Source organism: Trichophyton rubrum (assembly GCF_000151425.1).
Source record: "Trichophyton rubrum CBS 118892 genomic scaffold supercont2.9, whole genome shotgun sequence".
In the NCBI taxonomy this organism is placed as follows: Eukaryota; Fungi; Ascomycota; class Eurotiomycetes; order Onygenales; family Arthrodermataceae; genus Trichophyton; species Trichophyton rubrum.
In genome coordinates this window covers 407085-418659 of record NW_003456420.1, presented here as the reverse complement: position 1 = coordinate 418659, position 11575 = coordinate 407085, and the positions used below count along the sequence as shown (strand labels likewise).

The 11575-nt window shown below is 47.0% G+C and overlaps 5 protein-coding genes across 5 annotated transcripts in view; 2 read left to right on the top strand and 3 right to left on the bottom strand.

The window, feature by feature from the left end:
• Window positions 1-651, top strand: part of TERG_07136 (uncharacterized protein) — a gene marked incomplete at its 5' end in the record, with an annotated part of 1976 nt that extends 1325 nt beyond the window's left edge. The window contains one exon of the mRNA XM_003232239.2: window positions 102-651. Within this exon, the coding sequence (XP_003232287.1) occupies window positions 102-375 (274 nt within the window). The 3' untranslated portion in view covers window positions 376-651. The remainder of the gene's footprint in view (window positions 1-101) is intronic.
• Window positions 652-986: 335 nt separating this feature from the next.
• TERG_07135 (uncharacterized protein) lies at window positions 987-3923 on the top strand (the record flags this gene model as incomplete). Its single annotated transcript, XM_003232238.2, has 2 exons — window positions 987-2932; window positions 3553-3923. The coding sequence occupies exons 1-2, from the start codon at window positions 2908-2910 to the stop codon at window positions 3921-3923; spliced, it is 396 nt and encodes a 131-aa protein (XP_003232286.1). The 5' UTR covers window positions 987-2907.
• A 1462-nt stretch (window positions 3924-5385) lies between these two features.
• TERG_07134 (serine/threonine protein kinase) lies at window positions 5386-6492 on the bottom strand (the record flags this gene model as incomplete). Its single annotated transcript, XM_003232237.1, has 4 exons — window positions 5386-5716; window positions 5793-5962; window positions 6024-6354; window positions 6413-6492. 4 exons carry the CDS (start codon window positions 6490-6492, stop codon window positions 5386-5388), a joined length of 912 nt encoding a protein of 303 aa, XP_003232285.1.
• Window positions 6493-7820: 1328 nt separating this feature from the next.
• TERG_07133 (uncharacterized protein) lies at window positions 7821-8192 on the bottom strand (the record flags this gene model as incomplete). Its single annotated transcript, XM_003232236.2, has 1 exon — window positions 7821-8192. The coding sequence occupies one exon, from the start codon at window positions 8190-8192 to the stop codon at window positions 7821-7823; it is 372 nt and encodes a 123-aa protein (XP_003232284.2).
• Window positions 8193-8820: 628 nt separating this feature from the next.
• On the bottom strand, window positions 8821-9959 carry TERG_12519 (uncharacterized protein). Its single transcript, XM_047751464.1, has one exon. The coding sequence runs from the start codon at window positions 9329-9331 to the stop codon at window positions 8966-8968; it is 366 nt and encodes a 121-aa protein (XP_047607156.1). The 5' UTR covers window positions 9332-9959; the 3' UTR covers window positions 8821-8965.
• Window positions 9960-11575: the final 1616 nt, after the last annotated feature.

The window sequence follows — 11575 nt, the reverse complement described above, 5'->3', positions numbered from 1 at the left end:
GCGAGATAAGCCGGGAAGTAAGCCACTCACCACTCCTCCATTTACTCCATTTACTCTTTAAGTTACTTCACTTTATAGTTAAGGCTGAGCTGACAGTATAGACACGTCGATTCGCATCATACATGTTACACCCTCGCTGGCCTCAGTAGTGTCCAGCACAAACATGTCAACACCACCAATGCAAGCAGTGGCTCACTCGAAGCAGCGTTCGGATGGATGTCTTCTCCCCTCTCGATCAACAACGATGCTGCTGCTGCTGACACGGTGTATGAAGCTAGAGACCGGCTGGCGGCACTGCACCCTCTTTTCGTCATTCCGCATGCTGCCGTCGACGCCATTCATTCATGGTGCAGAGCCAATCCCATCTCCATCTAAATCTCTTTCCCCTATTCTTCCTTATGACTGCCTACACTAGTAGATGCAGTGCATGCAACTTCTTTGTCTGGAGAGCCGTCCTAGCTAAGCATGCCAGACGGATTCAGCTCTCCGCTTGTTTGGTGCATGCCTCTTCCTGCATTAAATATTCTCGATGGTTATGCATGTCTGGATGTAATCCATGCTCGATATATGTATGTCTGTATGTACGCGCCCTGCTCAGTCCACCCTTGCTTGAATTCTTCAGTGGCAATCCATCTTCTTCTTCTTCTTCTTCTTCTTCGTTTTCTACCTTTTGAAACATCGTACCATCGTAGGAACCTTCCATGCTTATTCCCCACAAACACCCAGTTAGCATTAAGTATGTAGGCAGTAAGTTAAGAGTGACTTGAAAATAAAAAAAGTCAAGAAACTCCCGCTTGCCAACTCATCACTGCATCAAAGATGCCTGTCATCCTCAGGACAACGCATAAACTCGACCCTTTCGACTTGAACTCGCAGCCTCCCACCTCCACTGGCCGTTCATCCACTCCGGCTCTTCTCTGGCCTCTTTAACTCGTCTTCATCAGAAGATGGTTGCGCGAATATCATCCCCCTATTGACCATTAGTTAACCGCCGACCATTACCTGCTAACGGCTTGACTGACAGCGAGTAGACAGTAGAAAGTATAAGTCTCCGTCTGCCAGCGCATCTCCATCTCCGCCTCCAGACTAGCTATTACGTGCATTGCAGCTGCAGTCAAGCAAGTCAACATCCATCCTTACATACATACCTACTCACAGGTAGGTATGGATGCTCAACGGCCCAGGATAAGGACGCTCATCCCTGTCGATAACTTCAACATCTTCAACTCGGCCTTATCCACCAGCCCAGGTCTTGGTCTGCAGCGTCTTTTCGCCTTCTCCAGTGTCAATCATCGCCCCCATGCGCCCTCGGTTAATCGTCTGCCAGCCTCAATTAGTTAACCGGTTCTCTCCTCCTTAGCCCGATAGTTACTCACCCTCATGTACTCCGTACTCACGCCATAATCATGGTCATGATCACATCTCTCCCCTCGTAATGCATCTCCTCTTGCATAACTAGGTACAAGACGTGCATATCACAACCCTCATGCAAGGACAAGCAGCGTCAAGGTCTGCCCTCTCGACAACGCAGCGCAGCGCAGCGCCAAATAATCCCTGGCCTGGCAGAGAGAACCGTCCCATAGCCTCTCGATCGACGCAGCTGCATGCCCGCTGATTCGTCCGCCTCAGACCAGGATGTGGATGCTGAAGGGTTTCCGGTTCTCGATCTTTGATCCTGTCTGGGCCCATCCCCCCCCTTAGCAACTTCACTGGCGAGGAAACCTGCCAACACATCAACCGGTCGAAAAAACCCAAGTGGGAGGATAGTTAGGGGGGAAAAAGCAAGAATCGCGGAAAGTATGTGAGGATGGACTTGAGGACGAGCACCTCGAGGCTCCCTCTGTTCATGGGCAGCAGTAATGGCGGTTGATAATGGTGAATGCCGTTGGAGAGGGAGAGCATTGAGGTATCAACATCAACATCAACGTCAACGTCAGGCCAGCCAACTTGTTCCAAGGATATCTCGCGGTTATTCCATACATGCGAATTATCACCGTTAACCATTCATCTGCTCCCACCGTCCTCCATCATCATCAGCATCAGCATCATAGCCCCACCCGTTTCTCTCTTTTGCCATCTCTTTTTGCAAGGGAAGGGAAGGCAAGGCAAGGCGTCTTTCTTATCTCTCTCCTTTTTTTTTGTTCTCCCCATACTTACACTTATATACATAGGTAGCTAATACTCCCGGCTGGCTCCTCTGACCTGGCGCCGTCTAGAATGGTTTCTCTCCTCTTTCTTGCTTTTTGCCGTTAGTTAGATAAGAGAAACCGCCGTCCTTTTTGTATCCGTAGACACACAAGACACAGCGAGTCCTCCCTTTCATCCTCCCTAACCCTGAACTATTTACTTACATAGCACAACCTTGCCCTCCCCCCTTAACGTTATTAACAACCTCCGCTTCCCCTTTTCCTGCGTCTCTCTTAGTTCGTTTGCCAATTCCTCCGTCTCGTGCTCGTGGCTATTTCTACCTGACTTTTCCTCCGCAAAGAAACAGCCTCGTCTTTGTTTTTCAAATGCCCGTGTACTACTAGCCGACACCTGTTCTGTTGGGCATCAATCACAATCACCATCACTACCACCACACAAGAAGCTCTTGTTTTTCGTCCGTCCGTGGCCTCGGTCGAGAAAAGGAAAGAAAAAAAAGCATACTATTGCTCCTGGCCGGGTTCGGGTTTTGTGGTTGAACGGCCGTATTGTGCGTGAGACTGGGAGAGTCGGGCTTCTAACCGTCCATCTGGGCTGGGCTGGGCTGAAGAAAACATCTTAATTAACTTGCTGAAGCTGTATTCCTGCCTGAGGACACTTGACGTGCCCTACGATACCCAATCCCAAGCTTAATTCTCTTTCTTGCTGTGTGTGTGCGTGTTTTTACGTTTCAAGGGGGTACATCGGCTATTGGGTCTCGAGATGTACTACATCCTCTATCTAGCGAGTATGTTTGACCTCCCCCCTTATTCCTCCCCCTGACAGGCTCTGAACCAACCAATTCATCCTACGCATCCCTTTCGTATCATACAGACATGGCTTGCTACCCAATCAATTGCCGTCTACTCACCCCCTTGGACATCAATGCTTCTGCTCTCCCGTCCCCCCTATTTGGTGATGCCGTTTGGCAGGAGAAATGGCACCTTGGTTTCTTTCTCTCAGGCTGGATATTCCAGAATCCAGATCCATTGTCCAATTGTCTCTTCGTAGTAATGGACCCGTTACTTTGCAAAAAAGAAAGAAAATAACGTCTTGGTGCCTGATACCTGCTTGTTTTTCTAATAACATACCCCCCTAGTCTGTTCTGTGTCTTGTACCGGCTATGTTATACTCCTACCCCCCAGCTCAATGCTGGAATTGATCAACGTTGTGTCACCCTGTGGCTTCACCATAGACTTTTCCCCGGATGTCTAAATCACCTACCTACCTATCTACCTGCTCTGTCAATATTGTCTACTGGCTTTCTTTTCTTTTCCTCCATTCTTCTCGAAACAAGACAATTGCCAACTCAGCCCTCCAAACCAAACATACCAGACCAGCCAATAACATGTGTTTTGTTCCTTGCAGGTCTTTGCCGCCGTCGTCGTTGGCCTGAGCCCCTTTACGAACAAGTAAACAACGGCTCCGGCTCAGGATACACTTGTGTCGTCCGGGTCAATAACCGTGAATACCAAACCGATGAAGTCTGCCAGACCGAACTCCTGGCCCGCGAAAAGGCCGCCATGCGAGCTTATCTGATCTGCAGGAACTTCTCTGTCAACGACGGCATGTACCCTGCCGGCCATGACCACGGCGGTGTCGTCCAGGGCATACCCGTGGCCATTGGCAAGGACCGAAGACCACGATACTCAGATGACACCGACACATCCACGACCAGCAGCGGCGGCAGCCGGAGCGGAGGCAGCAGCCCCGAAAGCTACGAGAGAAAATGGATGTAGAGAGGATCGACTTTTGAGGTAAGGTTATAACATACATCCGGACCGTCAGGGGGTGGCATACAGCCTCCCGCTACCCTGCATGAGCCCAAACGAAAATCTAACTCGGCTCCAGCTCGAACCGTCCAACGAATTTACCTATCATATAACTACGTCATGCGTACCATACATACCATACGTCTGCCAACATGCAATCCTTGTACTCTGCCCCGGGGGAGTTGCAAAAGAAAAAAAAAAATGAACGAATCAGCGGGCTTATCACATATTTCCGAGTCCCTCCATGCCGCATGTCCATCACACTTCTTCACACCGTTACACGAATAAGAACGTCCATACACACCAGACACACACGACAGACATACCTTGATGGCAGACATCTTGTTTATTCGCAAAAACTTCGCCTTTACGCTTTCTTTTACAACCACTTCTTGCCTTCTATCGATGTTCGGATTGGATACGCGGCATTCCCCCCTGATGATTTCCAGCTGTGATGACAACCCAAAAATTTATAACGACAAATGAATTATGACTGAATGACCACTTACGAATTACTCCTTACCATGCCTGTTTTTTTTTTCTCCCCGTCCCCATCTCTATAGAACTTCGCTTATGTTTCCCCTCCAAGCAAAAAAAGCCGCAATGCTCTCAGGCATGGAGGTGCCCTTTGTCTTGCTCTTCTATTTCAAGTCAATCTCTGGATAAATCTGCTCACTCAATTCTATTTCTTGCCTTCTTCGGTGGACATCTTCTCTTTTACACTGACTTTCTTGCTCGTTTACTTACTTGCCTTGTTTCCTTAGAACTGGAACTATTCCATATCTTACCCTTACGCTTTATGACTTACGATTCAATGATGACGACTCTCTGGAAAAAGACCACATCACTCACTATCTTAAAATGGACGCTCGAGGGAAAATGCAGACCTCTTCTTATGCAAATGCAAATTTAAAAAAAAAAATCCTTCCCATCTCATTAATTTTCCCCGATTAATAAACCAAACCAGGCCAACAAACAACGCATGTCGACGAGCGTAAGTTAACTCTCTAATGGATCTTGGCCGGGCACAAATCTGACTCGGGAAAAATCATCCCTTCCGGCATCTTTCTCTTCCCTACCATGTGATGTGTAACAGCCGGGCGGAAAATAACGAACTCTACCCCAGCACACGTTAGCCAGAAGTTGAAGGATGAGGGTTGTCTCTCCCCCCTCCATTCCGTTTGTTCCGCATTGGCTTCTCCTTATCCGGTGCCATTTCTTCCTTTCTGTACTAGGTGGCTGGAAGGTTTGGTTTGTTGTCCCTTTTGTCCTTCCATCGGGTGATACCAGCCAATCGCCCTACAGTCACAATAGCAGGCAGAGCAAGGCAAATCTATAATTAAGGTAGGGAAATATACCTTCAAATAGACCCTAGTATCAGGCCTAGAGGAAATATAAAACAGAATATATAAAATTGCCTCTTTCTCCCTCAAGACTGGTGGAACCATTCGTCTTCCAAGAGTTGATGTGCTGTCGGCCTATCTCGTGGATCAAGTTTCATTATTCTCAGAACAAACTGCTTATCCTCCTGGCAGATCTCTCGCAGAATAGTCAGATGAAGTGGCTTCAGGGCATGCGCGGGGGTATTTTTCATAATCCATATCAGGATCGCTACCTTTTGTTCATTAGCGATCTCTTCATAAGAGACTGGGAACGGGCCAAAGCATCTATAATGGTTAACGATTATTTTGAGTTCATAGTCGTCGTGGCCAACAGGGACGTCGGGTTTGAATATATGAAATCCTTCCCCGTATAGAAAGCTAATAAGCCGGGAAGAAGTTAACCATTAAACATCTGATTGATGTAGTATTTGAGCTCACTATTGTCCCGAATGACCAGATATCAGTAGAAGTGCTCCATCTCATCTGTAAATGCGCTTCTGGACTTCTGAAAATCGGGGTCCCAATGGGATCTCCATTTCTTGCATGGCTAGAGTCTTTGTGAATAGTACTTCCGAAATCAGCCAACTGGACATCCGTAAATCGGCTGCCCTGCTGTTCTCCTGCCTGTAATTCACCAGCACATTATTAGGCTTGATATTTTCAGCTCGGAAAATCAGCAAAGTACACATAGAGTAGGGACTATATCCAAAGTATCATCAGGCACCTTACCTGTATGAACAAAGCCTCCCTCATGAAATGCAGAAATTGCTTCAAGGACCTTCTTGGCTACATATTTGACTTCTGACCGAGTGAGACGCTGGGTATCAGAGGCATTTAATAGGTCATCATCTACGTGTTTTAAGACTATGGCAGGAGGAGTTGATGGTTCTTCAATTTCATCAAGTAGTGGACGTATAAATGGTGAGTTATGTTGGAACCGGCGCAACACGTCTCGCTCGTTGTGTATACGAGAGTGGTTCACGGCTTTAACTACGACTTGTTTATTGTCGCATGTCCTTTTTGAATTCAGTATCAATTGCATATCCAGTCAGCCTTGTAACTATTAGTCCATACCTTGCAACCCAAACACTATCCTGTAGTTGTTTGGTAACGGTATAAAGACCCAGCCTGCCTTTCAATGTTTGTCCCAGCATGCCCTAGGAAAAAACCAGTTTACAGAGAGCAAAGCGAATTAATTAGGTCGTAGAAATAGCCCCTCGTACTGGCATCATCGACACTCCTTCAAATCTCAACATCAAGATGTAGTTAGCGCCGAACTTCCCCGGTTTCAGGGGGTGCATTTATTACGTAATCTAGAACTGAGCCGCATATCACGTGATATAATTTATGCTTATTAATATTATATTCCGTTTGCCAAATCCATCCTCAAATGTCGGTAAAAGAAAACGACGATAACAACAACAACTAACACTGGAGGAGAAAGGAAGAAGACGATACAAGAAGAACAGAAACTGACGTGGTCTGCCTCTGGTTGCCTGTATGCGTAGCAGTGTCCTGTTTATTCCTTCAAACTCGGTTATGATACCATGGTTACGTTGACACATCGAAATGATGAACACCCCCCTCCGGCAGATACCCTGAACCCTACGTTCCCTCCTAGCGCTGCTCTTCGTAAAGCATGTCCTCCAGTCCATTCCACAACATGTCAACGTCAATATCAGCCGCGAGGATCCCTGCATCTAATTCCAAAGGAGAAACTGATTTCTGGGGAGAGTGAACTTGAATTTCATTGGTGGTTGGACAATTTGTGCAACCACACATGATGCTCTAGTTCTAGAAACTCGAAAACAAGATGCTATCCAGGATCGGGTTTTCATCCCTCTCAGCTAGCCATGATCTGGGTATTCGGGTCATGTATTTGCGCGCTAGCTCTCTCTTCTCTCTCTCTCTTTCTCTCTCTCTTTTTTCTTTTTCTTTTTCTTTTTTTTTTTCCCCAACTTCCTCGTTAGCCCCGTATTAACGTTGCGCAGAACGGAAGGGTAGGTAACAATCATCCATAAACCCAATTTGGCGAAAGCAAATAATGGGGAGAAAATTTTGCGGCAGATAAAAAAGGAAAACAGAAAAAGGAAACTCAACGAAGAAGGACGGGGAATTGTTAGCCAATTGGCTCATGCCATGAAATCGCCAAAACGAAGAACCAAGCAGAATCGAATAAGTGGTGCGCATACAACAAAAAAATACAAAGCGATTGTGTATGTGTGCAAAAAAGGAGAATAGAAGTTTCCAATCTATGAAGGAACTTGCCCCCCAATATTAGCCGCCCGGCCCGCTAGACATGGCTGATATAGCAACGACGAGAAAACCGGTCAACATTCAGTGTCTGATAGGATCGTAATAAGTCGACTTTGTTTGTGTTTCTAAACTTGAGGATGGGCTTTTTGAGCCTTTGAGCCGAAGTCGAGCTCATCAGAGAGGAAACTGTTAGTACTCTTCGCTTCTCAACCATTAAAAGTTGCGACTAGATTTGTTTAAGTGGGAATGGAGAAATAGAGAGGGCGTTGAATTTACCGGAGCTACCACCACTACTGCTGCTACCACCGTTGCCGCTGCCGCCTGGGTCTTTCTTGTTCTGGTTACGATGACGATTGTTGCGTATGTCCCGCGACCGGAATACACTGTACAACAGCCATCCAGTAACCCAATTAGGGCCGTACTCCCCGTGGGTAGCACCACGATCAAATAGGGGTCGTGTCACAGGTCCTGAATTTCTCCATATTTCCATCACGCCCCACCGCTGACGTTCAGGGCGGATGTAGTGCCAACAATACGGTGGCCGCATGTTCGGGTCGGCTCGATAATTATCAAGCAAGTCCGAGTTGCTTCGGTGCATATAGTTGTACACCACAATTGCTTCATCCTGATAAGGTAAGCTATCAGCAATTGCACATTCCGCTGCATATCCTTCTTCCACCCCATTCCTCTTTTTTCTCACATGCTAGCCACTGGGAACACTGGAGCTTGTAATTGGTAGGTGGATTCCTTCTACCAAATTGCTGGGTCAACTCACCCTCATGGCACGATAATATGGCTCATGCTGAGGATTGTTTGCATCTAGACCAAGTGCGCGCATGAAATCCTCCTTTGATGCTCGTGGCCCAACAGGAGTTGACATCTTTTCTTCTTCTTTCTTCCTTCGGTAAATCAATAATCGATCAAGGCGAGATCAAATCCTCTTTTAGGTATACCAGGCATCAGATCCCTTCAATTGAATGCTAGGTGTACACTCGGAATAACGAAGAGCTAGGCTTGCTAGAAAAGGAATGAATAAGAACAAGAAAGTGGTAAGAGAGACTGAGTGTGGAAATGCTTGGAGCTGGAAATCCACGGCGACCCTGCGGTTTTTTATATCTCCAACCCCCAGCGCCTCAGGAGCATCGAGCTTAGTCCTCTGATAGCAAACATTATGCATCTTACTACGTTCTCTGCAGCCCTGATTAGATTTTATTATTTTTTATTTCTTTTATTTTTACAAACTTCAATTGAAGGGGAGAAAGGGGGGTGGTTGAACGCGAATTCGACAGATATATGTCAACGTCACAATGCAGTAAGTTTATCGTACATACTCGATGCATACGACGGAAAAGCAATATGATATCCTATTTATCATGTGCGACTAGGTTGACCCCGGTTTCCAACCATACAGAAGGCCTGGAAGGTTCGGACAAATTTCGGATCCCCTGTCCCCGTAAGACTATATATCGACAAAATATACCTCAAATGTCGACTTTGCAGTGCAGCCATGCTGATCGGTAACCGCTCCATCGGAACGTCCCCCTCAAGAAAACATGGAATGGATTGGCTCCTCCACCGTAGGGAGTGGGAGAATAGGGCTTTGCTTGGGCAAGGATATCCGCAACTTACATACTGTGTGAGTAACAGACTGGAAGTCTCTCGACAAGGCTGCCGTTCACATGAGAACTTTATGACGAAATATGGAGCCAACCTTGGGCGGCTTTCCTCCCAGCACATCGTCCACGGCAATCATCCCCGCGTGGTTGTTAATTCTGCAGCGCAGTTGATATGAGCTGGGTTGGGTTGATAGGGTGTGACAGCTTTTTCTTGAGTGATACCGTATGTGTGTGCGTGTATGCGTGTGCCATCCGCTTCGAACTCCTCAGCCATTAATATTTATATCGATGTTATTATTGCGCCGGCTATTCAGACAACATCGTTGCTGATGAGGAAAACGCACAACGGTAGCTGGTTGGCTTTGGGACCCCCGTTGTGAGACAGAATCAAGCCCTTTTGTTCGACAATTACCATGCTCTTTCGGTGGTTTCGAGTCATTGGTGACACTTTCTAGGTGATTCCGCCTATTCCGCCAACATGGGAGTGACCATCCGGTAATGTTTATCAGCTCGAAAAAAAAGGGGCCCAATAAGCACGTTCCGGCGCTGTCCATTATCCGAACTCTGCATCCCATGATAACCCTGGCGTACGATACCACCCTTCCAGCTATCAAGTTGGACTAGTTAGCGTCCGTCGTATTCTTCAGGATGCAGTGACATGCGTGCCTCTATTCCTTTCCAGTCTTTTGGGCCAACACGGCCATCCGGGTACCTACTTTCTTCTCCTCTCCCGCCGACACCAAGGAACAGGCTGGCGTATTTAAAGCTATGTGGATCAGCCTGCAGCGTGGGTACATTTTCGCGCATTTTGCGGTAGTCGAGACCCAGATTATAGCCGTTGCAATCGAACCGCCCTCCCAATAGTTTTTTTGCTTTTCTTTAGAAAGGCTGAATGCCCCTTTGGTCATGGTGCTCCATTTCCAAGGCCAATCACGACTGGCTCAGGGCTCGCGTTGTGTATTGCCGTTCGCCTAATGCAAGCCTCCTTGCTTACCCGGCTAACGCATTAGTTATTGATTTCGGTAACAGGGAGTGTGGAGTATGCAGGGAAACACTGGAAAATTTTGCAATTCTTATTCCCCTGGTCCTGCTTGCATGGTCACTCCAGTCCATTTGTTGGGCTGTTTGTTTAATGGCGGTGTTACAGCGAATGAAATATTGACCGCAACACCCCGTGGAAGGAAGAACTCATGATGTCTGGTCCCTTCTCCTCCGCTCATCCATTGCGTCTTTGAGAATGAAAAAAAGGAAGTCGACTTATAAAAAGTCTCTGCATCCCCTGCACAAACCAACGGCAACGGAGTCTCTGGGAACTATGGGGAAGAGTGGAAGCGTCAACCTCGTTTCCAACCCCGTCTCCTTGATTCGAGTAACCTTATCCGTCGTATAAGGATCTAAATAAGCTGTCGGGGACCAAGGGTTCAAGTTATGTGCGTTCCGCACTAGGCTGCCTCAGATTCCGGTGATTTAGCGATAATTAATCAGATCACAATGACCACCCCGGCCTCTAACCGCGAGTTTGTATATACGGCCTCATAAGCCGACAAACATTCTCACTAACTGAACCATACAAACAATCTAACTAACTTTTTGTCCAAGAGATAATACCAGTGACAGACTAAAATAGTACACTTATGCATGCAGGTCCTGGCTTGGTGTAAGTAGGGGTTGGATGGCAATCATAAGCCCCCTTCGGCTATGCCCTTACGTCCTCCCCGTATACACACCTGTCTTTTTTTACTGTGGACAATCGGCCCCTGAGTATATGCTTTTCCTTTAGGGTTTGCTCTTTGACGTGGCCTTATACTAAATCTCAGCCAGGGAATTGACTATCCCACTGCAGGTGCCTGTAATTCTGAAGTGGTCTGCATGTAACGGGGAATCAGGGTAGCCTGCAGCCAGGTGCTAACTATGCAATCTTCCTCTTCATCATAAAGATTGCTTGCCATTGCCCAGATATGAAGAGTTTCATGTTTCCTTCGCACCCCTTTCTGCCCATTTTTATAGATAGGCTATCGGTTCAATACACGGCGAGGCATGGAATGCGGAGAAGGCAAATCTGGCCACCCTAGCGTGATCATTCGCATTAAATATTTTTCTTAGCATTTGAAAAGAAATGGATTAAGGAGCAGGTATAGGGTATGAGCGTCCTTCACTTTAGACAAAGGAATTATCAGCCAAACGACAAGTTGCTTTTGGTAAAGATGCTCCTAGAATTTTGGGTTGAGCCCGATCTTTCCTAAGCTTTGCACTGCCCTAAATAGTGAGCCTATGAGCAGTTCTGTCGTTTTCGTGTCCTCTATCGCTGGCACGTACATAATTCCCGCCCAAGAGCAGCCTTGCCTCGTGGTCCATTTCCTGAATT

Coding starts and splice junctions, on each gene's coding strand:
- TERG_12519 (XM_047751464.1), bottom strand. CDS start 9,331: ATGTGCTGGGAGGAAAGCCGCCCAAGGTTGGCTCCATATTTCGTCATA.